This window comes from Chaetodon trifascialis, chromosome 15, assembly GCF_039877785.1.
Source record: "Chaetodon trifascialis isolate fChaTrf1 chromosome 15, fChaTrf1.hap1, whole genome shotgun sequence".
Classification (NCBI taxonomy): Eukaryota; Metazoa; Chordata; class Actinopteri; order Chaetodontiformes; family Chaetodontidae; genus Chaetodon; species Chaetodon trifascialis.
Genome location: NC_092070.1, coordinates 18129291 through 18156817, shown reverse-complemented (window position 1 = coordinate 18156817; position 27527 = coordinate 18129291). Strand labels below are relative to the sequence as shown.

The following is a 27527-nucleotide window of genomic DNA, read 5'->3' as shown; positions in this document are numbered from 1 at the left end:
CCAGCCACAATGTGAATGCAAGTGGTATATGAAGAAAGGATGGAGAGCAGATAAGGAAGCCCTTAAATTGGTGGGGGAAGGCATATACAAGATCACTCTGAGGGAAGAGAGTGAGTGGGGGTGGGGCATGATGAAATGGATGGAGGAAAAGACAGGACGGGGGTGGGGTGTTAAAGGTGTAACTGAGTGAGAGAGAGAGGAGAGAGAGCAAGGACCTCAAGCTATTGATGGGAAAAGAGGGGAGGGGTGGAATGAGCAAGCGCGTAGGAGAGAGAGAGAGAAAGAGAAAGAGAGAGAGAGAGAGAGAGAGGGAGGGAGGGAGGGGTGTGTGGGCTGAGGCTCCCCTGAATGAGGAAATAGCAGAGCCATTTTTACTGTTGAGTAACTGCACGCTGCTCTGCCTGTGTTAGAGAGAGGGTGAGAGAGCGAGCTAGAGGAAAAAAGTGCTCCTCCTGGATCTTATCGGAGCCCTCTCTCCCCTCTCTCGCCTTCCCCTCTCCTCCTTGTACACTTCTTGCTTGTGGCTTGTGTCCATTTAAGTTGGGGAGGCCCTGGAGAGGACACACAATGGAGCGAAGAGCCTGTGGCAACTGGGCCGTTGTACTGCTGAGAGGGGGATGGGGTAGAGAGAGGACCGGTTCACACAGCTAACACAGCCTGCTGGCTGTAGGCTTCCACAGCCTATCCTCCCCGCCTGGACCCACTGTTTTCCAGGCTGGGGCCTTTTTTTGTAGAACAGCCACCTTCAAACTCCACTTGGACTACACTAAGGATTACTCACCGCATTCTGTGGGATTTTAAGATACATACTGGAGCCTGGAGAATAAATTTCTCCTGTGTTTTGGATGAGAGAAAAGGAAAAACAAACTTCTGTAATTCTTTTGTGCCCTTTTTTTTAGTTTTTGGTGTCTGTTTCTGTTTAGTGGAGTTCGTAAATGGATTACAAGATGCATGCCAAGTCAAACGATTTGTTGGATTTTCAGAAACTGGACGCTCTTCTGGAAAAAATTGCTCATTCAGTCTCTGTGAAAAGGTAATGTTGTCCAGTTAGGTAGACTGGTTTTAAAGATGGGAAGAAGGTTAAATTAAGACAGCCTAGAGGAGTGGTTCTTGGGACCATCATGTGGTTAGTACTCTCGCTAGTTTTACATGTCCCAGCACAACAATCCAATTAAGATTTTTTTTGAGAAAAATGTTGTCACCCAGATTTCAGCCTGAAACCAAGAACCTACCTCCTGATGAGAGAGGGGGGTGTGGGGGAAGGGGGACTACAGAGGAAGAAGGGGGTTGTGTGTGTGTGTGTGTGTGTGTGTGTGCGTGTGTGTGTGTGTGTGTGTGTGTGTGTGTGTGTGTGTGTGTGTGTGTGTGTGTGTGTGTGTGTGTGTGTGTGTGTGTCAGTAGTAGAAAGCTCTTTTTTCCTGGTAGGGTTTGGCTTTCTTGTCCTAACCAGCTGGACGTTGAGCCTAAAAGAGCTGGTGTGATTCTTGCCTTTTCCTGTTACAGTGTGCCTGACTCATGGCTATTCGAGTCAATTTGTGTGCTCATGGACTGACTCATACAGTAAATCATGTAATCAATACTAGGGGAATCTCTTAAAGTTTGCGACCTGGAAACAATGAATTTTGTTAGATTTTATCAGTTCTGGTTTACATGCCCATAACAAAGCTGTCCTGTCTATAAACACACTCGAGCAGCACCTAGGTCCTGGGTGGTTACTGTTGAATAGGTAAACATTAAGCAAAGACTAGTATTTGGAACCATCGAGAATAAAAATACAGTACACTGGCCAAGAAGTAGAGTGTTACCATAGAAACCTTGGGAAAACATGTTTTTCTTGAAGCTGAGTTTCAGAGGTTCTCAAACGCAGTAGCAACAGACCAATCACACAAGATACAAAGTAGACAAAGCTATAATAATTAACTTTGATACATACTTAATGTGTCTTACTTACTGGTATTGAGTGTATTGAGTGTGTACATCACTTTGATAGTGTTTCTGATTTCTGTACAGTCATGCAAGATGTTTACTGTAATGGTGCTTTGTTGTACAGCTGTGAATGTTTAGATGGAATTATAACATTGCTGGTAATACTGTCTCTTCAATTCTTAGAAAATTTTCTAATCGTACATTCAGACTTGGTGTCAGCAGATGCAAAATTGATTTGAAATTAGAAAGCAAAAAGTTGCACTGGAACATCCTTAAATAGGTATACAGACTTGAAGCTTAACTTTTCTATATCAGATCATCACACACATTAGTAATGAATAATCAGTCAATCAAAGTTTATATAATACATACATACATTGTCTTGAAAAAAGCTTTATTGACATAGTTGCTTAGTTTAGCACTTCAAGTAAATCACTGCTCCTACTTGGCTTGTCGTTATTCCCCAAATAGATGATCAATGATTTCACTCATTTAGTAATTTCTCATTATTGTTTTTACCAACATCTCACCTCCTTTTACCATGGTATTCCTGTCATATGTAAAATGTGTTGTAAGGTGCCCTCATCACAGATTCTGATTACAGTTGTTTATAAGATAAGATATTCCTTTATTAGTCCCACAGTGGGGAAATTTCTGGAATTACAGCAGCAAAGTGGATAGCAAAAAGTAGAGGGCATCAGTAAAAATGACATTAAATATCAAACAAGCAATATAAACAAGGAATATTGAAAAATATTATGCTTATTATGCTCTGCTCGATGCAGCTGAAAACACTTTGGTAATTGATGCTGAAGTTATGCATGACAAGTATTACACCAACTTACTGACTTATAGTGGTCCGTCACCCTTTAACCTTATCCTAGGGCTTTCTTTTATTTTGTAGATTTTTTCCTTTTGTTATTGGTTTACATTTAATAAGGTAATAATTCAGTGGGGAACACTGGCCTTTGCCTGTATTCACCTCATTGGTGTACTTCAGGAGAAAGTATCCTTCAATATTTCTACATTCAGACTCAGTTTGAGCAGTACGATGGTATACACTGTGTAATGGTAGAAATGTATTCACCAGCAGATATTTGGCAATACTATTTCTACTTCAGCAGTTATCCCATTAGCCATATTTACACACTGTCATTGGCAGTGTATGTATAATGTGAGTGAGTGGCAGTGTGATGACATCACAGAGTTTAGCTGCCTTGTACTCTCTTCTGCTTGCCTGTATATTGGTTTCCAGTCTTGTTGACATGGCAGATATGTCCAAATAAACGTAGTATTGATATGAAGGCATAAACAGTCATAACGCATTGAGTCCTCCTCTTCCAGCCCTCTCTACTAGTATCTCCAGTTAGTGAGAACGCATCTGACATGGACACATGTGCTTCATGTGTGAAAGGTCAACTCTGAACAATGTCTGGACCTGATTCTTCAGACCTTGTCTGGAGTTCATATGAGAACAGCTGTAGTGTCTCTGCTATATATTCAGGGCTGGCAATGTAACATAGCATCCAGCTGCCTCACAAGGTCAAAAGATTTGGTCAGCATGGCTACTTACGAAGTTCTCACGCGACATGAGATTGACAGTTCATTCAGCTCTATTGCATCTCTGTTGTTTTCTTTTGGAAAGTTAAAGTTTCCATTTAGAAAGAACATTAATTTAAGTGTTTTGAGTTTGTTTTTTAACTCAAGTGTGGTCTCATTGTCACTTAATCAGATGTGATAGAGTATGGGATGGTATGGTTATTTTAAACCATTTAATTGGATTTACATAACAGTTACTGTACTATGATATATACCGTTACTGTGATTCAAAATTCTATATACTGTGATAGAAGATTTTGGCCATATTCCCTCCTTCAGACCCATTCCTAAATCACTCTTACTTATTGGACCTGAATGTATCCAGAACCTATTTGAGATCATAAAACCAAAAATAATCCCACATTCCTCATCTACAATCAATCTACAAAAAGAACTAAAATAGAAACATTAAAGACATGCATACAAAGAGACCAACAAATAAGAGCATCACTGCTATCAATACGTTGTTATATATTGGAATGCATTCCAGAATTTTATCACCATATCAGAAATAATCTCCCCTTGATTGCCTGAATAACCTGAGAACGCATATCACATGGCCATTCACAAACACTGGACATGCGCTTGCTGGTGTTTGGTGCTTGCCTCATGCACATGTAGGGAGTAGTAGCTTGATAAAATCCAGAGCTTGACAGCACAACAGCTGCTAGCATAGACAGCAAGGGCAGCAATGCTTGCAATTTGTTTACCACATTGAATTAACAAATGCAAGTCAAGGATCATAGATACATACAGGCTGATGTTGTGGAAAAGGGTCATGTGATAGGGGCCTGACGAATTTGGGAAAGGCACGTTGTCCCTGATAAGACCCAGCCAAGGAGTGAACGCGGGCGTCTGCCTCATCATTTTTCCATCTGTCCAAACTACAGCACAATCCCATAGTTTTCAAACTGAAACAGGGTCAGCGGTATTTCCAAAAGTCTCTGTTTTAGGGGTTCTAACTGAGTAGTGTGGATGCTAAGTTTTGTTTTTGTTTTATTATTATAAATAATAGGGAGGCTGGTGGATACGCAGGGAGTGGTGTTCTTGGCTTTGTCACAGTGGTTTATTAATTATTTATTCCTTTGCTTTCAGGCAAAACACAGGCCATCATTCTGACACTTAGTGAGGGCCTTAAGTGGAATCTGCAAGCGTACATTTTTTGCCAGGAATCGACCCCCCCCCCCCCCCCCATACACGAATGATTAATAATTTACTTTCATCAAGGATGCAGACATCTTGTCCATCTTGCAGACACCTCTCCTCCTTCGATGTAGGACAGTCACTGTCATGCTGCATAAAGAACCAGATTTCCTGGTGTGTGATGTGCCCCCCCCCCCCCCCCCAGTAACCAGAGGCATTTCCTCCCCAGAAAACATTCCACTGCAGTGATGTATGTCCAGGTGAAAGGTCAGCTGTCCTCAGAGTGGTTTATACTAATTTATCATATTGATGGGTTGTCAGTCAATTATTACTCAAGGTCCTAATGTTTCCAAACCTGCAGAACAAACCTTTTGCTACTGCAACAAAATAATTTCCCAAATTTGGATCGATAAAGAAGCAGTCTTAAGTCTAAAGAACTATTATGAGTGTAATTTAATGTTAATAGAATTGGGGATCCTAGTACAGTGAACAAAAATATGAACATGGTCGTTTTCATAACAAAAATCTAAAATAATATTTCCCTTTAACGTGACAAATGCTTCTGAAATGTTGACTTTTAAGCATGTTCTTCACTCCACTGACATAGTTTCTGCTCCAGACACAGGGATTTCTTGGCAGCAATAATGTATATGAGTTTGACGTTGGCACTTCTGAATGTCACTAATTTGTCTAAAAGCACTGTGTTTAGTTTTTGTCTTGTGTTTACCTACATACTGTGTCTATTGCTCAAACAATTGGTCAATTAAACAGTGAGTTGACTAACTAACTAAAATTACACTGTTTCTGATATTTTACAGACTAAGTAATTAACAGGTTAATCATTATTGAAAATTAGCATAGCATTAGCATAAAGTACACATCCATGACAGTGAACAGTAACTGGTAGCTGATTCAGAGTGAAAGGTATGTGCGTGACAGCTATTTTGCTTGTGTTTATACGATTGTGGGAATTGACAGAGTTGTTTATGTATACTTATTAGAAGATCCCATCTTCTTATCATTACTCCCCAACGCTCTCTTGTGGACTTGTCCTCCAGCACTAGTTAGTGCATGCTCATGTTTCAGGGGAATGGCTTTGGAGGGAGGAATGAAGGAATGAGGATTTTTGGCTGCATGCTTTCAAAATCTAACTTACTCTTGCTGGTTTGTCCAGCATTACCAACCCCAGCTTTGAGATTTTATCGTTTAAGAAAAGCCTTGCTTTTGATGAAATTAACATGTTGCAAGGTGTAACCTGTAAAATTTGTGGTAAATCACCTCAATTTTTTTCACAAGTGGCTTTTCTGTACATGAAGGGCAGAAAACATGTGCAACATGACCATGCAATTCAGATGAGTTGGATAAGAGCTTGACGTGTTTGTGCATGCGCGTGAAAGAGAATATTGAGAAGCACAAGGGACTAACAGACCAAACTACTATCAGCTGAACCACAGGATAGACTGCAGGGAAGTCTGACAAAGTGGGAAAACCCAGTGAGTCATTTGGAAGTATTGGCTCTTTATATCTATGCTTGTACTACAGATGCAACAGCAGAATCCTACAGGAGGTCTTGTCCATGCTCACTCATTTATTGCATCTGTCTCTGTGTTCCCAGAAGTTTGTTTACACTTGTCGTTGTTGCAGTGTTGTAATTTCAATGACTAGCTGTGAGTGTACTTGTCGCTGATGTTAATGAGCTAGTGAAGACCATCTGGTGGTATTTGTGCGTGTGTGTGTCTGTGTGTAGCTATTTATCTATCTATAACTTGATAGAGAGATACATACATACATACATGACTTCGCTCCATGCAGCACTGGAGGAGCGTATTGTGGCCACCGTTTTTGACTTCCTATAGTGTTGGCTCCAGAGCTGTTAGTGCTGTAGATGTCTGACTGGTGCCCCGAGCCATTTGTACTGTATCTCGTACCTGTCTGTGTTTATGAGTAATTGATTCAGTATATGATTCAGTTGCACAAAACATTTCCCTCAGCATCTTCCCTCAAACTTAAGTCAGCATCCTTCCAGTTTCTGGCTATGTCTGTTGTGTGGACATGGTTTTGGATTTGGACAAATTGAAACAGAATGGTTATTTTAAATGACTTCTTTATTGAATTTACTGAACAATTACTGTATGGAAGATTACAACCTCCTAATGGAGACACCATATAAGATTCCAAGATAACCCAGTAGTATCACTAAGTAGAGGACATGGTCCTTTCTTAAATTTACTTGCAGCAGTGTTTGGGCACAACAAGTAATTTGTGTTTGATTATTATCCTGACCCCAGCAGTATCCCTCACATTCACATTGTAATTAATGACTCTTGGTAGTTGACATACATATATCTACAACAGACACACTCATACAGATAGTCTACACTAGAGTAACCAGAAAAATAGAAACTCTTCTACAGTGTAATACAATACTATATAATAGAGCCGCAACAAACTACCATATATTTTACGCAGGAATAAATTAAATGGGGTAATGAACAAAACTCTGTTTTTTACAATTCTGATTCGAGTTCATCATCTGTCAGACTTCCTGACAACTTTCCCAAAGGCTGTCTTTCTAGTTTGGCTATGTCAGCTATTTTTGTGTAGCGTTACACTAAACAAAATTGGCCTCTTACCTTTTAAGCCCAGCACCGCCAAGGCCCTGCTTGTAGAGGGCACTATTTGGTTCACGTGCATTTTCTTTAAAGAGCCAGATGTTCCTGCCCAATGACAAGGCAAGTTGGCAAGACATTTTGAGTTGCCTGCTCTGTAATTGTTTTCATATCGCAAACAACTAGTGCTCAGTTGTCATAGACCTGATAATGAAGATGGAAACACAAAAGTGGACATGTCTCCAGCTGAAATGAAGGTAGCTGTCTAGTTCGGTCTCTAAAACAAAGGAGTTAGACACAAAATCATGAAACACCTGTACAATCTAGTGCAATCCTATACAGTAGCCCTCATTGAAACTGTGTCTGAGAGGTATCGTTTCTGCTCTGGTAACTTTTTCCCTGAACAGCTTGTGTTGAGACACTAAATTCTTAGTACCAGTCAGGAAATAAGATGACCGGCAAAATTCTCCTACATTTTACTTGTGATTCCCATGGCACTTATCCAAAAACAAATTCATTAGTTTATAGCCCATTCAACCCACTGTTGAAATCACTCATGAATCAACCACAGTGGCATATATGAGTAGTCTAGAGTTACACTGTGCACCACTGGCCACATCCCAACCTTGTGGTGGCACATGTTGCTTTGACAGCTGATTTAAAGCACCTGCTGTAACTTGGCCTGTTATGGTGTAATTAATTATTTTTCTTAGTATGATGATGGGGCAGCACATGCCAGCAGTCATATGGCTACCTGTCATTTCTTTCTTTCTTTTTTTCCTTTTTCCTACAACAACACACTTTGGATGATTTGATATTGAAACTGAGAGGTGTGGTGGATATTTGTAATAAACCACTTGGTGAGAAAATTTATTGGAAACACACAAACAGACAAAACAGCAATATAAAACGGGCCAGTGTCCAGTTATCAAGTCTCTGAACCCCCTTGAGATGTTGCATCCCACATTATATTCTTTAACGTAATATCTGGAAGGTTAAGATAAGAGGTTTTGCCAACTATTGCCTCCCCAGTACTGGGCTTTGCTTGGACCATGCCCCTTCAGTGGTGGGTCTCGCCTGGCAGTCCCTGTTATCAGCTTCTGCACACAGTGGGGAGTTACTCATATGTCAAGAATAAAACACAAATAATTTCTAGTTTTTAAAAATTGTTTTTATATGGTCAGCCTCTCATATGTGGTTGGAATACCTGCCATGTAGCCAACAGCCTGTGATGCTGGCACGATATGAGTGGTTTTCCATACGGAAGGAAAAGGCCCGTTGATAAACTCAAGCTGGTGACACTGACAGTTGTTACATTATGACTGGTTTGTTGGTCTTATTGTCATTTGTTTAATTTCTCTGTAAACCCAATTCAGCAAAGCTTTGAAATATTCGGGGTTTTTTTTCAGTTTTGAAGTATTGAGCTGGAAATGAGCCATGGGCTTCATTTTCACATTCATGCCCTGAGCCTAGGAAGTTCAGTGCTTTTTTTTTCCAGCCACAAAAGTACATCTGTGTTAGACTAGTTCTGTTTCTTTTCATGTGCCGTCATTCAACATATTGGTCAGTTAGTCAGATTCTCCACTGTGTTTGAGTGCCTCGGGGGGTCTAAGGCAGTGATCATGTGGTGTGCACACTGCTTCCCTCTTCTCAGAAAGTGACTCATCAAGAATGAGACTAGTCGCAGATCTATACAGTAGTGTGTGTTATCTTTACGGTCCTGTTTTTGGAAGGGGTCTTTCAAAATTGAAGACTGACTTGTTTCAATTAAAGGCTTGAATAAACAACCGTGTGATCAGTGCTAATTTCCCGAACATAGTTGTTCACCTGTCTATTTTTAGTAAGGCATTTCTAGATTTTTATTTGGCCTGCTTGTTGTCTTAAGAGCCTTTATGTGTATCTTGAACATGATGCCCCTGACTGCCTGGGAGAGGACATTATGAAGGACTTAGCACTGTGTAGTGGAACACACGGTCCCTCAGCTGCCAGATGACGCTAACTCTTACCCCCCACACCCTCCACCCCTGTCCGCCCACATCCCTAAACAGTCCCGATCCTGAAACAGTGGGAAAACAAAGATCTATTGAGAGTACATGCGCACATATGCTAGCGCCAAATGTAAACCTAAACAACCTCAGAGCTGTTTGGGTGTCATTTTAGACTTATAGATTGAAGTCTTTGAAACATTTCTACGTGTGAATGAATTACTGTCGGTAGGTTTGTTTTGCATTATTGTTTACTGAATATCTTTGGGTTTTTGACTGTTGGTTGGACTAAAGACAATGAGAATTTTCACTGTTTGATAGTGGCACATTCATCACACACATGAAGTGTGTGTGAACGTCAGATTGTCAGTTTCTGAAAGTTACAATATTTCTTGGAAGCTTGTCAGTTAGCAAGTTGCCAGTGCGTGGTTAGCTCTACAACACCGATGAGGGTTAGTAAAACAGTGTGAAGCAGGACGGTCACTTTGATTTACTGCAATTTATTATGACTTGTTTAATTAATTTATAGTAGTGGTTAAACTGTTGACTAGATCTATATTAGATAGTTTGAATTGACAGAAATTGTTTTTCACAACCATGGGATAAACTGATTTTCCACATGTCATCATGTGTCCCTCAGTTTTATAATTATTGCAAAATGAAGCCTATCATCGTCATGAACTTGTGTGATATTATTTTTATCCCTCAGTAACAGTATACTGAACTTGGAGGGAAATGTCAACAGGAAACATGAAATCATACCATTAAACACAGCTGACACTTAGGTAGCTTTCTATGTTTGGATTTTCTTTCTTTTTTTTTTTTCCCCCTTCTCAGTTGCTACAGAACACATAGTACATTTGTCAAGTGGGTTTTTTTTTGCCTCTTAATAGCAAAGGTTACTGAAGGCACCACAAGTGTTTCGACATATTTTCATCATTCAAACCAGTGTGCATGAATCTGTGCGTTTGTTTTATCTCCAATCAATAAAGCGGGGCTCTGGTCTATCAGGAGAGAAGGATTAATGTGAGTTTTTACTCAAACTTGATACCATTAGCATATTGTCACCCAATACAGCTTGGTGGACAGTACCAAGCTATTTTGGGTGACAGTATGCTGCTCGGAAGAAAGAAGAACATTACACGAAAAACGGTCGTTAATGACCAGTATTATATTACCTTCAGCAGCACAGTTATAATAAATAAGATATCAGAGGTCTACTTAACTATGTGTTGGTTAATGATTTCCAATAAAATTTTGTTAATGACATGAAATTCTATTGAAGACTATGTTCATAGACATGCCAATGACATTGTGTTTCTTTTTCTTTCTCTAGAGAGTCCAGCGAGGAGTGCAATGGGATCAGCGGTGCTCTGTCAGTGGAGTCTGTGCCGGGGCCAAGACTGAACTGGTGTCCTGCCAACACCACTACCCCTGCCCCAGCTCCAGCTCCTGCTCCGGGGCCCGAGCCCACGCCCAACCCTGTCAGAATGGGGGACGGCCTGGATGCAGCGCAGATGTCAGGCAGCAGCAGCAGCAGCCAGGGGCACGCCCAGCAACAGGGCAACCCCTCACCTCCAGAGTACATCAATCCCAGCAGGCCAAAACGCCAGACCAATCAGCTGCAGTACCTGCTTAAGATGGTGGTGAAGGCCCTGTGGAAGCACCAGTTTGCCTGGCCCTTTCATGCACCAGTGGATGCAGTCAAACTTAACCTGCCTGTGAGTACTGGCTTTGCCTCCCTGTGTGGATGACACATACCTCAAACTGTCATGGATGTCACATAGAAACAGGCACTAGGTTATCTACATCTACACATTCCAGTTGTACATCTATATGTGTCTTCATGTTGATTTGTAATTATTTATGTGTGTTGTTGTGTAAACCAACTAGGTCCCCCATGTTGTTTTTCCATTTGTATGCTTACAGCATAGTTTCAGATTTCAGGGCTGATTTTCCTCCATTCAGATAATAACATTCATTCATGTACAATGGAAAAACAACTTTCACACATATTGTACTCAGTGAATGTGTCATCGTTGCTGAGTTGAGTGATTTTTCTAACATTGTGCACATCAATAGGCCGCACTTCTTTATGTTTATTGAACATGCAGTTATCTTTTGCTCCGCTGAGTTTTGCTCGTGACATAAGCACAAGAAGAAAAAAAAAACACCTCGCAAACTTTGTCATACATCTTCATTTTTGGGTAGTCTTTGTTGGCAAGGACAGCAGTGAAATGAAATGAAAATGTTAGCAGGTGATATGCATTACAAAATTTTAGTGTAGTGATTTAGTGACAGTTAATTGTGAAAATGCTGATAAAAATGAATTGCTCAATTGAGAGAGGCAAGTTTTTTTTTTCTTGCATATTTGACATAACTTGTGTGCAATGTTTTCAGGACTACTACACAATAATCAAAAATCCTATGGACATGGGAACAATCAAGAAAAGGCTTGAGAACAGTTATTACTGGAACGCCCAAGAATGTATCCAAGACTTCAACACAATGTTTACCAACTGCTACATATACAACAAGGTAACATAGTTGTACTGTACACTGGAGCCATTGATACCATAAAGTGCCAAATATTCTGATAAGCCTCAAATTTGCTAAGAGTGTTTGTCTCCCCCTGCAGCCTGGAGATGACATAGTTTTAATGGCTGAGGCTCTAGAGAAGGCTTTCCTCCAAAAGGTCTCAGAAATGCCTCAGGAAGAAACTGAGATTGTTGTCATGACAGGGAAGGGACGTGGCCGGGGCCGGAGAGACGGAGGTATGCAATTTACTCCTTTACACTATTGGTTGTTGTCAATACATGTTCTTGGAGCTGGCCTCTGTGAGATGGTATATTTATTTAAGTGTCTTGTTCTCTCCTCAAGGTCTGAACTTAAAACCAGGGGCCATAATTGATTCTTCGTCCACGACGCCTCAAACACGTGGTCTGTCAAACCTCACAGCAGCACCGCAGACCAGAGGACCACTGCAGGGCCCGCCTTCACTACCTCCCCAGCCTTTGATGCAGGCCCTGCCGTCCCACGTGCCCCCAACGTTATCCAGCCATGCACCACAACTTGGAGCTCCCTACTCCCTGGGCCAATCAGACTGCGCTCCTCAAGTTCCCATCATGACTTCTGTGCCTCCCCCTGCTCAGACTTCCCTTCCCCCAGCGTCCATTCAGAGCACTGCCCCCATGCTGCAGAACCCTGTAACCATGACCAAAGTGAGTGTGATTGACACAGGGAAATATGCTTGGGCAGGTGGGCACATTTTTGACCATGCTTCAGAGCATTAGACAGGTGTGGTTACGTTTTGGCATCTCATTCTAATCACTTATTCCCTTGCCCTTTTTGCCCTATTGTCTCTGCTTTCTTTATATTCACCTCTATCTAGCAAAGAAAGAGCCAGAAAAGGAAAGCAGACACTACAACGCCCACAGCAAATGACCAACTGAGTGAGTCTTCACCAGCAGAGTCTAAATCTGGGAAGACACTACCAAGGCGAGAGAGTACCCGGCCTACGAAACTGATGAAGAAGGATGCTCCAGACTCCCAGCATCACATAGGCATGGGTATGGGACTGAGTGGACCAAGTGGAGGTCATAGCCCCAAACCACAGGATCAGCTGGGATACTGTGCTAGTCTGGTTCGGGACATGCTGTCAAAGAAGCACACAGCTTATGCCTGGCCATTCTACAAACCTGTTGATGTGGATGCACTGGGACTACATGATTATCATGATATCATCAAACATCCAATGGACCTCAGCACCATCAAGGTGTGTTGAAGATGGCATAGTTTATCGGCAGCACTGCAAGATATTGAAAAGAGGATTTGTGGCATGGCAAGTAATTAATATCCTTGGTGTGTTTAATAGGCCAAGCTGGAGAACAGGCAATACCGGGAACCCCAGGAGTTTGCTGCTGATGTACGATTAATGTTTTCCAACTGCTACAAATATAATCCACCTGATCATGAGGTGGTAGCTATGGCACGCAAGCTGCAGGTAAGTGTGTCTAACATGCCAACAGTGTTACCTAGGTCAAAACGGCTGACATGATGTTGGCCATCGTGATATTTCATTATTTAACCCTGGAATTAGCGATAGACCATGTCCCAAAATCATGTTATTAATATTATTGAATATTTGAAAAGGTATAATAGTCTTTACGACAATGTTTGTAATCCATGTTTTTTAGTTGTGCAACATTGTGCTTGCATTGAATTAACTGCAGTAGATATGTTTAGTAGTACATGAACTAGAATGCCTTATTATCCTCCCATGTGTCAGCTATCTTGCAATCATCCACTTTCAGAGAAAAGTGAACAACAATTAGAGCGCAACAAAGCTCTGTCTCAGTGTTTGTTGTGGCGTTTTGAATCTGTTCCTGTTAACATACATGTGTTTTGCTTAACTTGTTGTGTTTCTCTTCATTTTATAGGATGTCTTTGAGATGCGCTTTGCCAAGATGCCAGATGAACCTGAGAGCAAGCCTCTGGTTTCTCCTCCAGCTCCTACACTTCACCATCCTGCCCCCGTTAAGCCCCAGCCTCCTTTGGCCCCTGTCGCCTCGTCTTCAGACAGCTCCAGTGACTCGTCCTCTGAGTCTGAGTCTTCCACAGATGACTCTGAAGAGGAGAGAGCACAGAGATTGGCAGAGCTCCAGGAACAGGTCAGTTGCCAGAGAGGATTCAAGGTGGCAGCAGATTTGTTGTCCTACCCTTGTTACTCTTTGTTGTTAACTGGTTTCTTCTCTTGATACAGTTGAAGGCTGTCCATGAGCAGCTGGCTGCCCTGTCCCAACCACAAGCCAGCAAACCAAAGAGAAAAGAGAAGGAAAAGAAGGAGAAGAAAAAAGATAAACATAAGAAAAAAGGAAGCATGCCTAGCCTTGTAGATGAGATCCAGGATGCTACACCTGTGTCGCAGCTCTCTAAGAAGACCAAGACCAGTAACAATACCAACAAAGAGGTTGCTCCCAAGAAGAAGCCGAGGTTGGTATTAAATTTGTATAAACTTTCTCTGTGTCAGGCATTTGGTTAAAGTAACTGTTTGATATTAGATGTTTCTTTAGCCACAAGCTTGCCATTGCACAATTCATGTATATCCTCTGATGTGTTTTATCTTTGTAGTAAAAAGGAGGGGATGAAAAGCAATCATCCCTCCAACCTGCAGCCAGTTCCCAGCCTCGAAGATGACCTGGTGGCAGCCGGGTCATCAGCTATAGGGGAAAAGTGCAAACCTATGACTTATGAGGAGAAGAGGCAGCTAAGCTTAGACATCAACAAGCTTCCAGGGGACAAGCTTGGCCGTGTAGTGCATATCATCCAGTCCAGAGAGCCCTCACTCAAAAACTCAAACCCTGATGAGATCGAGATTGACTTTGAGACGCTAAAGCCTTCCACTCTGCGCGAGCTTGAGAGATATGTGTCCTCCTGCCTCCGCAAGAAGAAAAAGGCTCCAGGTAACCAGCTAGGGGAACTTATCACTCTCTGTCTAAACACCTGAAGTTTCTGGAGTTAAATTAGAACTGCAAAATATGAAATTGCTCATTGTAATTTGAACATTTGATGATTTATTCTGGAAACGTATGAACACATAGTTGTTGTTTTGCAGTTGAGAAGCCTGTGGAGTCCATGGCTACCTCCAAAAAGACTGGTTCTTCTTCAGAGAGCAGTGCCTCCAGCACAGACAGTGAAGCTGAGGGGACAGGTGAGTTGCTGCAAATGTGACCAGCCATAATGTCGGTAATCAAAACCCAGGATGAAGTGCCCAATCTTTTTTTTTTTCATTTTTTTCAGGAATGATAAAACCGCAGAAGAAGAAGGGCCCGTCTGTGAAGGAGGGCAAGAAGATGCATCTTCATGTTCAGAGTGGCCCTCCTCCGACTGGACTTCATTCCCAAGCTGCAGGCCTTCAGTCCAGCAGTCAGTTGAAGCAGCAGCAGCATCAGCATCAGCCATCTCCTGCAGGCTTCATTGTTCCCCCTGTAGCTGCTCTTGAATCTTCGCAGTTGCTGGAGACTAGCTTTGAGTCTCTGCCGCCTTTCGGCCAGCCCCTCATGCATATGTCCCACCACACGAGCAACTCCTCCTCCTCACCTGCACCTCCACACCTTAACGCTCATTCTGCTGGGCCAGTGTCCCCTGAGACCCACCCCTTCCTCAACCAGCATCCCATCCTCCCATCTCCAGGTAAGGTTGTGTGCAGGCTGCTGTACACAGGTTCAATACTAATGGCTACTTGGATTTTCATTGTTTCTGCAGGTGTGACTGTAATCCCTCCAAGAATAATGGCTCCTATACAGTCAAAAAGTACCCAAGTGATTTTCAAAATAGGTTGTTGCAAATGACGTTGCGTCACTCATTCGTTGTGGGGAGAACTGCAGATGGAGGGCAGGAAGTGATTTTATGCATAGGAAGCACTATAACACACTCAAATTGCCTATGTTTTGCGTGTCATGTGTCATGTATGTCATGTGACTGCAAACAACCTATTGGCACACACCATGACTACAAATACTGTATAGCAGAATAAACATTACAGTTTATAATGATCATCTCACTTCTCAGTGTTCCATTTAAACCACCCGTAAGTGTCTTGTCTGCTTTGATCTTACTCCAGCCAACAATATAGCTTTTGAACTTAGAAGAATAAGCTGAGGGAGAATGTTGTATTTGCAGTTCACTTTAATTTTCATTTGACCTTCCATGAGTCAGATTTTATGCTTTGCACTCAGAAAATCCCACCTCATTTCCAGATGAAACACTTCTGTTTATTTATTTGCTGTTCAGAAAATATGTAAATAAGCAGTGATGTCTCCTGCAGTAGTATCTGTAATACACCATTGCCTTATACTCATATTACAAATTACATGTGACAGTGGGGATCATTTTGAGGTAGTTTTGGGTTAACATGTTTGTATTGATGATATGTTTTGTTTCTTCTTTCTTTGAACTGTGCATCCATAGCTTTGCACATTTCCATGCCTCAGCAGCCTTCTCGACCCAGTCACAAGGCAGCGCCTCTCCATCCCAAGCCCCCTCAGCAGCAACCAGCACCTCCGCAGCAGCAGCCAACCCTGCAGCAGCAACAACAACAACCGCAGCAGCTCCAGCCCCAGTCTGTGGCACCACCACCGCAGCACCAGCTCTCCTCTCAGATCCTTCACCCCCCTCAGCCCCTGCACCAGCGGCCCATGTCCCCTCCAACGCTCACACCCCAGGGCTTGCTGTCTTCCCAGCCTCCACAGATGCTGCTGGAAGATGATGAAGAGCCAGGGTCTACAACGCCTATGAACCAAGTACAGTTATACCTGCAGCAGCTCCAGCAAACCCGTCAGCCCCAGCAGTCCATGCAGTCGCTCCAGGCGCAGGCTCGTCAGCAGCAGCAACAACAACAACAACAACAACAACAACAACAACAACAACAACAACAACCAGGACAGACCTCTCTCCTGCAGTCTATCCAGGGACAATCTCAGCTCTCCTCTCAGACCACGCTTCCTCCTCCACAGCTTCCTGTTCAGTCCCAGGCTCAGCCAGCCCCATCACATCAGGCCCCGCCCCAACAAATGCCTCTCCACCAGGCCCGCCACATGCAGCACACTCAGCAGCAGCAGCAGCAGCAGCAACAACAGCAACAACAGCAGCCACAACAACAGCAACTGAACTACCAGCAGGGTCCTGGACTAGCTGGTCAGTCCCAGGGATCACAACACAAGATATCCATGCCCACAAACAAAGCACAACAGATCATCCAGCAGCAGCAAGAACAGCCCTCCCCTCGCCCGACCAAGGCAGACCCATACAATACTGGTGAGTCTGTGAAGATGAGCTAAAATTGTATTGTATAACTGGTTGTAGAAGCAAAAACTGTAGAAATGAATTGTAGGCTGAAGTTATGTGCTCCTCCTTCTGTTGACAGCTCACATGAGGGACAACTCTTCCCCTCTCATGATGCATTCCCCACAACTTCCCCAGTACCCACCTGTGTCTCATCCATCTCCACCTCACAACATGCAGCCCAAAAAGGTGAATACCACCACAGGTTGGATAGTGTTTTTTTGGGTCAGAGGGTTTGTGCAGCACTGACGTCGTTCCTGTCTCTAACTTTGACTCCATTTGCTCGTGATGCAGCAGAGGGCTCCTGGGAATCAAGGTGGGTTAAAGGAGGAGAAACTTCCATCACCAGTGATGAGAGGAGAGCCATTTAACCCTGCAATGAGACCAGACCATCACAAACATCCTGATATCAAGCCTTCTCAACCAGGCCACGGTCAACAGAGTGAGTGCCACCGCCTCTTGTTTTTCCTTTCTGTGCTTTAAATGCAGAAGAAGCTGCACAAGTTATTGAGACTGTGTGTGTTCCTGTGATGAGCAGATGTGAAGTCCATGGACAGTTCACGACCTGTCATCCGCTCTTCTGAGCCCAGTGGACCACCCCCCTCTTTGCAAGACAAGGATAAGTTCAAGCAAGAGTCCAAGGCACCTATTGCCCCCAAAAAGGTACAGGTGGGTGCAATTATCGCTTTTTTAAATCTCATACCTTTTTCAGCTATATATGTATAAACTTTAGGGGATTGCATCTCACAAGATTTTTGCTTTGGTCATGATTCTAATTAATTTGGCTCTTCTTCACTTCTTTGTGTGTCTGCTCTCAGGATGTGAAACTGAAGAATATGGGCTCATGGGCCAGCCTGGCACAAAAGTCCACTTCTACGCCCTTGTCTGCAGTGAAGTCATCGAGTGACAGTTTTGAGCAGTTCCGTCGTGCTGCGCGGGAGAAAGAGGAGAGGGAGAAAGCCCTGAAGGCCCAAGCCGAGCAGGCGGAAAAAGATAGATTACGCAGAGAGCAGGACAAACTACGGTAAGCTTGTCTAGAAGAAGACTGAGGACAACATAGGGAGCTGCAGTGTTAACCTCATGAGGGACTGTTGTGTTTTGAGGAGATACACCTGTCTTTAATTTGTTGTATATTTGCTCCATGGATCTAGATTTGAAAGAATGATAAAGAATGTTACATCAACCCAGGCAATTTTAGAACAAGAACCACTCATCTTGGAGGCCTTGTCACGTCTGTGGGCAGGAAGGCCTTACCTATTGTAGATGTAAACAACATCAACATTGTACAGGGTTCAACATGTAAAGCACAGCCCCAGTCATTAGTTAAAAACAAAAAGAACTTGGGTGGCTACACATGTATTTGGGTGAGCTGCCTTATGATGAAAACACATGGGAAACCCTTTGGGGGGGCGCTGTGCCCTCTGGTGGTCATATAGTGGACTGCAGGACAGGTGGACAGGTAGTTTCAGACGTTAACTACAAAAGATTAGAATTAATTTGCTTGGTTGGCTGGGCTTGATGTGAGACTGTTGGAGAGTATATATGAGCGATTTTTTTTCCTCACTGTGTGGTTTTAATAATGTCCTGAATACTCTGCTTCACCTGAAACTGAGAAGGTCAAACTAATGTTGTTTAACAGCTCTTTTAATGGGCCACAGATGCTCAAGATATTGAACCTCATTGAACTCCCTCAATAATAAACCTCATGTACAACACCTGCTTTTAAAACTTAAGCTTACATTCATCCTTTATTTTAGAAATGCGAACTTTTGAAGTAGTTCTGTTCAGATCTTAATTCACGTGTGTGCTCCTGGGTGATTTGAGTTTTTGCATTTGGCTCAACCAATTTTCCTGTGAGACATCTAGAATAGCACCAGATGGAGCTGTATGGATATCTCTCACATCTCCTACAGTGTGAAAAATATTTGATTTCACCTGTTTTGAATTATTATTGTCCTGAATGTTTTCCAGAGGTCGAGATGACGAGGACATCATGGAACCAAGTAGAAGGGTGCACGAGGAGCCACGCAGGCGTCTGGAGCAGCAGCACATCCAAGCTCCTTCACAGCAGCAGCAGCAGCAGCAGCAGCAGCAGCAGCAGCAACAGCAACAACAACAACAACAGCAGCAGCAACAACAACAACAGCAGCAACAGCAGCAGCAAGAACCCCAGCCGGCTGCCATTCAGCAGCCTCCTCAACCCCCCACACCACCACAGCCCACCACACAGAACCCACTGGACCAACAGAGGGAGCTAGCACGCCGCCGGGAGCAGGAGAGGAGGAGGCGAGAAGCGGTGAGTTCATTGTCCTTAGCACTCTTTAGTTTTATGGAGCTTAATGATGCTAAGTGCCATTTTAATACAAAAGATATGAGCACCATCGATTAAGATCTCAGTTTGACCACTGACAGAAGCAGTAACACATTCTAATTGTATGCACATGCATTTGTAGCTGTAGGAGCAGTTTACAGAAGCAGTGTGAGGAATGTAAAGGAAATGCTTAGTTGTTCTTTTCTCTCTCCAGATGGCAGCAACTATTGACATGAATTTCCAAAGTGACTTAATGGCTATCTTTGAGGAGAACCTATTTTGAGGAGAGGAGAAACTGAAACGGAACTGCAAAAAAAGGAAAAAAAACAACAAAAAAAAGGAGAAAACTCGGACGATGTAAACTTCCTCTAAAGAGAGATTTGGCGATTGCGCACTGCAGAGGGACACGGACGGTTTGTGGAAGGGACGGCCCCTCTGAGACTGAGCAGGGACGCTGAGCGGGCTCGTTTGGCCCCCGTGGACTGAACGCACGGGGATGGTCTTATCGTCTTGGATGTTATGTCCTCGGAATTTGGCTTTGCCTGCCTGATAACTCATAAGAGGAGAAAGAGGACCCCTGTTGGCACAGTTGCCTTTGTCACACTTGCTTGTCACAGTGTGCGTGGGCGCAACGACAAACTGCAAAAGTAAAGATCCCAATATCTATGAAATGCTCTGATAATGTACTGACAGACTGTGCAGACGCATTTTGAAACTGCCAGATGTCTGAGTTGGTGAAGAAGACTGGTCTTTTTTGTTCTGTTTTGTTTTGATTGTTGTTAAGTGAACACATGAAATGGTTGGGGGGGGGCAACTTCCATACTGTAAATCATGTATATTTCTCAGCAGAGAAGGTACAGTTTGCCTTACACCCCTTTCCTAAACAGACCGTTATGTTCTGTGGCCTGCACATACGGACGAACCAATAACATTTACAACCAGGAGTAGGAGTTGTGCAGACCTTTTTTCATCATCTAGTATCTACTGTAAAGAAGTATTTTCTTATACTACAATAATTGTTTATTTTGGATCTTTCTTTTTTCCTCTTTAGGTCTTTGAACCTTCACACCAACACACTCCACCACCGATGTCTATGCCAAACAACCCATTATCTTCTATGCTAAATTAATTGTCCTAAAACATGGTAGGTCGCTAGTGACAAGAATAAAAATCCCTGAATATATGCATTATCATAGTTCCAGCAAGTAAATATCAAAGACAGAATCAGTTGAAGTTTCCATCCTGCCTTGTATTTTTCATTTAAAGCTACAACAGGAACTTGTTTGCAGAAGAAGGGAAAGGTCCAGCCGTTCAGTTGCAATATGGTTTCACTACAAGTGTCGCACCATTATTTGTATTACGCTTTGAGGCGTAATGTTTGAAATGTCCATATCATTGGCCCGTTCACAACAATCACATTACTGGATCGGCTGCGATATGAATAGATGAGGAGCTCCTTGCCGTTCCCTCTGCTCGAGCACGAAGGGGACAGTCAGGGGAAGAAGACAAACACTTATCAACCTGTCCGTAGCGTTTACTTGAATCAGGTTAGTGAAAATAGCGGAAGGGACTGGACGGAGCTCCCAGTTAGTTTTCACATCAAATTGTCTTCTCATTCACAGAAGGCACCCTGTCGACAGTACGAGATAAAAAGACAAACAATTACACAAGTTAAGAAACAGATGATGCTGAAGAAACAGTTTTGATTTCTATCTTTGTTCTTGTTGGATAATAGTGGATGTGAGTTATGATTCTGTTCTCGGAGACGTTGTTTGGACCGGGGATGGGTTGAAATCCGAATGCATCTCGTCCTCCTCACTTGTCTCTAATGGTGTTTTTCTCCAGTGCCTGTATTGTATTGCAATTCTCGTCGGCTTATATTACACTTCGAGGGGGTTTAGAATGGGGCGAGTCAGGGCTGGGTGGTGTAATATTTGAACGGGAGGGAGATTTTTGAAAGAGTTTGTGTAAAAAAAAAAAATAAAAAAAGGAAGACAGCGTTTTATATTTTAACCGTTGTCAATATTCGGGTTTTACATTTAGTTTTAGCTGGACTTCTATGAGTGTACACACCTGACAACTACTTTCTCATTTTGTTCAATCAGCATATTTTAGGTAGATATGTTTCAGCGTTGCCACACTAGCGTTTGAGTCTGGTCTGTGAGTGTGACTGTGTAAATTTGGATGGCTGTGTGACTGTGTGTGTTTTTGTTTTTGTTCAATTTTTTTAAAAGTGTGTGGTGCAGGGAGGCATGTTCCCCGATGTAGATAAGCATTCTATTGATGAGGAGAATAAACAGATAAACGGTAAACTTCAGGAGAACTTGTTTCTGTGCTTAAGTCACCTTTTTAATTTCTATGAAGTCCACCATATATGAGTATAGAATTTTTATTAGACTGGTTTTGAAAGGGTAAAAAAAATAACAAAGAAAAAAAAACTTCATTCCTTTTTAGCCTTTTTTTTTTTTTTTTTTTTTTTTCCTTTTCACAACTGTTGGACATAATGTGCCATGAGTTCCACAGAGAATGTGCTGACCCGCAGCTCAGCCCAGAGTTTGCTTTATTCAGGTATTTTATTTTGTGTTACATTTGTTCTGTTTTGGGGGTTTTGTTGAAACATTTTCCTCGATTATCGTTTGGTATGTGAGTGGTCTATCGAGGTCTCTGATTCAGTCTGTTATGATCATTGAATAAACTCATCTCTTTTATAGAAAATAAAAAATAAACGAAATTCTCTCTCTGTCTTTTTTAATTGGAACTCACTCATTCTCCTTTAGTAGATTTATTTCTTTAAGACGTTTTTTCGACGTGTCACGCGCCTTGCTGACCGAAGCAATTGAAACTGCGGGTATGATGAACGGGACGGATCACCTGGTATGTCGAGCTTTCCTGGTAGTCTATTCACTATCCTGCCTTACCTGCATCTGGCTTCCCCCCGTGGTTTTGCTGGTTGTATTAATGAATTTCTTACCATGCATTGTTATAATAGTAATCATACTAATGTTGGCTTGTACAGCTGGTGAGGCCCTTTCCTTCATTTCATCAAAGCACTCTAACAAACACGTACAGTAAATAATAAATATAATGAAATATATGAAACAACATATGTTTTGTTTTGTTTTTGCCTGTTTTTAGATTAACGTGCGTTTACTGCCCTCTAGCGGTCGCAGTGCGGCACTATATCACATATTAATCAAGTTTACGTCAATACATATATAGAGATAACACTTCCGGTATTTCTTGTCTTCTTGCAGTTGCTCACGGTGACCACTGGATGGCAGTGATTCATCAGAGCGGAGCTGAGTTGCAGCGGTATTTTACTCAGAACGATGGTGTCCACAACTCTCCGAAGTAACAAAATGATACAGGTTAGAGTGATGTAATGCTTGCATAAACTGTGAATGTAACGCCACAAAGACCTGTGGCATTACATTCACAGTTCATATGAGCATTGCGGATGATGTTAAATATAGAAATAGAAATATAGAAATCGCCGTAGTCTGTCGGCTTTCCAAGCTAGCTGGCTGGTTACAGGCCTACTAAAAACATGCGGCCAGCTTCCCTCACCTGCTACATGACTGCTAACACTATCATGTAATCCTGTAACTTTAAGAATAACGTAGTTTCTAACGCTGAAGATGAGTGAAATTGCTGCGTCGTTCGTTTCTCTGGTTTCAAGCTTAGTTATTTTATTTCGAGAGTATTCACCGGAAGTGTTGGTCTTCTATTGTATTGGAATTGATCAAGTTTGACCAATTCAACATTGCGGTTACTCGTTGTGACCACTAGAGGGCAGCAAACACTATTCACGATGCTAAATGTCAGTAGGAATACATGACACTGCCTATTTTTTAATGACAACGTGTTCATTAATAATTCGGATTTTAATACCTCAATATACTTTTGATAATCTGTATTATTGGCTGTATTATTCATAGTAAATAGAGTGGAGTTGTAGACTATTATTCCTCATGGTCATTTGTGTTGATTTGTTTATTTGCTTCACCTTGGTTACTTTATTACATCATTAAAGGTTTTCAACGGAAGTCTTGATGTGAGTGGGAGGCCATGATTCAAATCATACACAGGTTCACAATCTCGACCCAGCCTCATATTTCCCTGTTTTTAATAGGCTTTCACTGTCTTCACCTTAACATTTTTCAATCTCAAAGTAAGTATACAATGTTTTGTTGTTGTTGTTGTTGTTGTTGTTGTTGTTGTTGTTTTGTTTTGTTTTGTTTTTTCTTTGTGTCAGTAAGGGTCCTCACACTCATGTTAGTAGAACATCAGTGTATACTTGCCTCTGAAATGACTGCATTATTTAACACGGGTCGTGATATTCTGCTTAACAAATCAGTATTCGCTGTATGAGTTTATGTAGTGTAATATAATGTAGTTCCTCACTGTGACCACAAGAGGGCAGGGGGCACTCATGATTCTAAATACAGTCGGTGTCGAGACAGACACTACCACACTAATGAATAGGTTTTTAGGCAATATAACTTGCTTTATTACATTTATTTATTTATGTATGTATCTATCATTTGTGATAATAACATTAATAGTGGGTTGTGCGTGTTTATTACGACTAATAGCAACATGTTAGCATTATCAACGAATCTAATAAATGTTATAGTTCCTCACTGTGACCACTGGAGGGCAGCGAACACTCGATGTTATACCTCACTCACGGTCATTTCCAGGATCAAGGTAACGCTATACCATACTATTACTTCCGGTAAATATTTTCACAATAAAAGCAACGTGAGCCACCGATACCGCTAAGTATTTTTCTGTAGTTTTAGATAATAAAACATTCGTATTGTCGTGATTGTGAATATCATTATTGACACCTCTAAAAAGTAATAATTGTCCGTGTGAATATATATTTTATTGCTGCTGAATATATGTCATTTAATTTCTTTGTCGGTTAAACTACTGTATGTTGTGTTTTGATTTTTATGTTCTGCTACCTTCAGGTGCTCCTCCGAAACTACTCTCTAATTCCTCTGTTTATCTATCCATCTATTAATCCATCCAGTCTAATCTACCTCTGTGTGTTGTTTTTCCGATATTTTCAGGCTGTATTTGGAGGCAGCACCACTACCTGTCTGTCGGGTCCAGCTGATTTGAGTGAGAATGATCTAGTGAGGCGTCGGCGTGAATCTGTGCCACCGCATGGACAGACAGCAGTGAGAGCAACTCCGACACTTTCTACCTCATCAAATGGCAGCTAAGCAGCTCTGAGTTCCTATCGGGCCTGTCTGGATGGAGGAAACCCTAAACACAGCGGTAGGTTTCAAATAATTAATAATAGTAACGTAGAAAGTCGAGGCGAAAATACCCGCAGCGCGGTAGTTTCTGTTTACAAAAAATAGGCCGGTATCCAGTATCAGTGGCACACTGCAAGTTGAAACACCTGACACGAGCTGAAATGTTTTGTAGTTTTGCCGTTATGTCTTATTTTATGGTGTTTTGAAGAGTAAACTTGTGTTGAGTTGTGTCATCGTGGTTTTTACGTTTGCCTGGCAGATTTCAGCTTTTCATATCTGAGAGGTTTCTGCTTCATTTTTGTCGGGGCTGTGGACTGCTGGTTGGACAAATGAGTAATCTGGAAATTTAAATAAAAAGTACTGACTTTTCTACGGACTAACCAATTCATGAAGAGTTAATTCACCTACCTGCTTTAAAACATCTCTGACATGGTGCTAATGTTTGCTGTAACACATCCGTCACTTGCACTTTAAATGAGGTGTTTGTAACCTGATTCACTCTGTGCTGTGGATGATTATCTGTGTCCTGATCACACTGACAACCACTGTGTTGTCTTTATAGTTATGTACAGACGGCAAGTGTTCTGACTGTCCGGTTGTCATCTTCATCTTGTAGACAGCAGGTACATGTCTTAAAATGTCTGTTTTGTGTCTGTAGTAATGGCCACAGAGAGCAGCCTGAGGAACACCTGCGACTACAGCCACAATGTCACTTTCTTCTACAACTGGGTGGGTAAGAGCATCAGTGTGGCATGGACGCCGCGGGACTTTGTGGTGCTCGGACTGGGCTTGACCATATGTATCATCATAATCCTGGCCAACCTGATGGTGATGGTGGCCATCTTCATGAATCGCCGCTTCCACTTCCCCATCTACTATCTCCTGGGCAACATGGCTGCAGCGGACCTATTTGCAGGTATGGCCTATGCCAACCTGATGTTGAACACGGGCCCCTGGACCAGGATGCTCACCAAGGAGCAGTGGTACATCCGTGGGGCTTTGATTGACATCAGCCTGACGGCCTCGGTGGCCAACCTGCTGGCCGTCGCTGTGGAGCGCCACCAGACAATCATCACCATGCAGCTGCACAGCAAGATGACCAAGCGGCGCGTGGTGCTGCTGATAATCAGCATCTGGGCTGTGAGCGTCATTATGGGCCTGGTGCCCTCTACGATTTGGAACTGCGAGTGTGATCTGGATGACTGCTCCACCGTTGCGCCCCTTTACAGCCGCCGCTTCTTAATCTTCTGGGCAGTTCTCAACCTGCTCACGTTCTTTATCATGGTGGCCATGTACGCTCGTATCTTGATCTATGTGAGATGCCAGAGCACGTATGCATCTCAGCACACGTCGGAGATGTGGCACAGCCAGACTGTTGTCAACCTGATGAAAACCATCTCCATGGTTCTGGGTGAGGAGTTGTTTGTGTGTGGCCGTCCCCTGTTGGATGTTGGTTGTGGGTCAAAGGTCAAGTTTGTAAGATTTGTTTTTTATTTTGACCACAAAATGGACAGTCTAGCTCAGTTTCTTCGTTAAAACACACATCTGCACTGCATGTACAAAATGTTGAAAACATCTTTTTGATGCCTGCCACCTCCCACTTCCTCCACAAACCGGTTTTGCAGCTCTAGCCTTGTTTGTCAGACTTTTGTGCGATTACTTTCGTACTTTAAGTTAGCAGGTTTGTGAGGAATTTCCATTGTAATTGAATTTGAATCATAATCCATTTCTGTGGTTGCTCAGGTGACTCATCTCCCCGAGGTAAATGTTCTAGCAAGCAGTTAACTTTGATATTTAGCAATCAAGTACAAATGTTACCCAACATTGAGAGGACTGGTGTCTTGTTACATTTCTGCTTTGTGAAAGTTTTGAGTTTATTCTCATTGACTCTTTCTCGCCTTTTTACCAACCCACATCTCTGCAGGCGCCTTCGTAATCTGCTGGACGCCCGGCCTCCTGACTCTCTTACTGGACGGGCTGTTGGGTAAAGCCAGTCACGCCAACTCCTATGAGAAGTTCTGTTTGGTGATAGCGGAGTGCAACTCTCTGGTCAACCCTATCATCTATTCCCTGCGAGACGACGAGATGCGGAGGACGTTCAAGTCCATCCTGTGCTGCCTGTGTCGGAGAAGTGCTGGCCAGCAGAGGGAGCTTCTTGAGATTGCGTCACCGCTGCCACAGGTACAGATTTGTATGGTTGATACAGACGGTCGTTAAGGCAGGGCAACATATAACACGCGAAATGTCAACATTACACCCTCAAAGCGCTTCAAAACAGGCATTATTCCATTTCTATCAGTACCTGGGAGCTACATGAATGAGAAAAGGGCAGTTATCTGATCTTGCTGAACTTCCAGCTTATTGGCGTCTCACATTCCCTCTCAGTGAGTCATGGAGGTTTTCACTTAACACACCGATGAACATGCTGATTTCTAATCTAACATATGTTAGAGGTACCTGGTGCGGGAATTGGGAGTCAAGGCTACTCTTCTTGTAAAAGTGGCTGCAGGGAAATTAAGTAAACGTTTGTAAATTATGTTTTGTCTACAGGAAGCTCTTGGCTGTGTTCAGAAGTCAGAAGATCAGACCCTCTGTACGGAAACAAACAATAAAAAAGACAGTTGGACGGCTGCAAGCCTATGATTGAAAAAGAAGACATCTATCCACAGCACAAACTGGTAAATTCATTGGTGTTTCTGCTGGACTTCTGCCAAACTACCTCTCTTCCCTCTTTGTATTTGTGAATTCAATAAAAAAACAAACATAAGGATGCATCCATTGCATTTCTCAGGATGTTGTTCTCCTCAGTCTCAGCGAGGCTGACAGATTCACATATTAA

General features: G+C 42.5%; 2 protein-coding genes across 6 annotated transcripts in view; both read left to right on the top strand.

The window, feature by feature from the left end:
- brd4 (bromodomain containing 4) overlaps window positions 1-21384 on the top strand; it is a 28704-nt gene extending 7320 nt beyond the window's left edge. Inside the window, exons 1-19 of one of the 5 annotated variants that reach the window (XM_070981457.1) lie at window positions 374-1033; window positions 10599-10983; window positions 11663-11800; window positions 11901-12036; window positions 12143-12483; window positions 12654-13037; window positions 13137-13265; window positions 13702-13932; window positions 14025-14254; window positions 14393-14724; window positions 14877-14972; window positions 15062-15454; window positions 16232-17077; window positions 17187-17293; window positions 17402-17546; window positions 17643-17773; window positions 17923-18128; window positions 19076-19400; window positions 19630-21384. In XM_070981457.1, the coding sequence (XP_070837558.1) occupies window positions 936-1033; window positions 10599-10983; window positions 11663-11800; window positions 11901-12036; window positions 12143-12483; window positions 12654-13037; window positions 13137-13265; window positions 13702-13932; window positions 14025-14254; window positions 14393-14724; window positions 14877-14972; window positions 15062-15454; window positions 16232-17077; window positions 17187-17293; window positions 17402-17546; window positions 17643-17773; window positions 17923-18128; window positions 19076-19400; window positions 19630-19698 (4722 nt within the window). In that variant the 5' untranslated portion in view covers window positions 374-935 and the 3' untranslated portion in view covers window positions 19699-21384. Of the gene's footprint in view, window positions 1-373; window positions 1034-10598; window positions 10984-11662; window positions 11801-11900; window positions 12037-12142; window positions 12484-12653; window positions 13038-13136; window positions 13266-13701; window positions 13933-14024; window positions 14255-14392; window positions 14725-14876; window positions 14973-15061; window positions 15455-16231; window positions 17078-17186; window positions 17294-17398; window positions 17547-17642; window positions 17774-17922; window positions 18129-19075; window positions 19401-19629 lie in introns of those variants that run through there. The other 4 variants (XM_070981458.1, XM_070981455.1, XM_070981460.1 and 1 more) reach the window with 4 other exon arrangements.
- A 1289-nt stretch (window positions 21385-22673) lies between these two features.
- lpar2a (lysophosphatidic acid receptor 2a) lies at window positions 22674-27344 on the top strand. Its single transcript, XM_070981465.1, has 5 exons — window positions 22674-22783; window positions 24497-24707; window positions 25347-26099; window positions 26613-26869; window positions 27239-27344. Exons 3-5 carry the CDS (start codon window positions 25349-25351, stop codon window positions 27329-27331), a joined length of 1101 nt encoding a protein of 366 aa, XP_070837566.1. The 5' UTR covers window positions 22674-22783; window positions 24497-24707; window positions 25347-25348; the 3' UTR covers window positions 27332-27344.
- The last annotated feature ends 183 nt before the right edge of the window (window positions 27345-27527 follow it).

Coding starts and splice junctions, on each gene's coding strand:
- lpar2a (XM_070981465.1), top strand. CDS start 25,349: ATGGCCACAGAGAGCAGCCTGAGGAACACCTGCGACTACAGCCACAAT. Junction 26,100..26,612: donor AACCATCTCCATGGTTCTGG/GTGAGGAGTTGT, acceptor ACATCTCTGCAG/GCGCCTTCGTAATCTGCTGG. Junction 26,870..27,238: donor TTGCGTCACCGCTGCCACAG/GTACAGATTTGT, acceptor TTTTGTCTACAG/GAAGCTCTTGGCTGTGTTCA.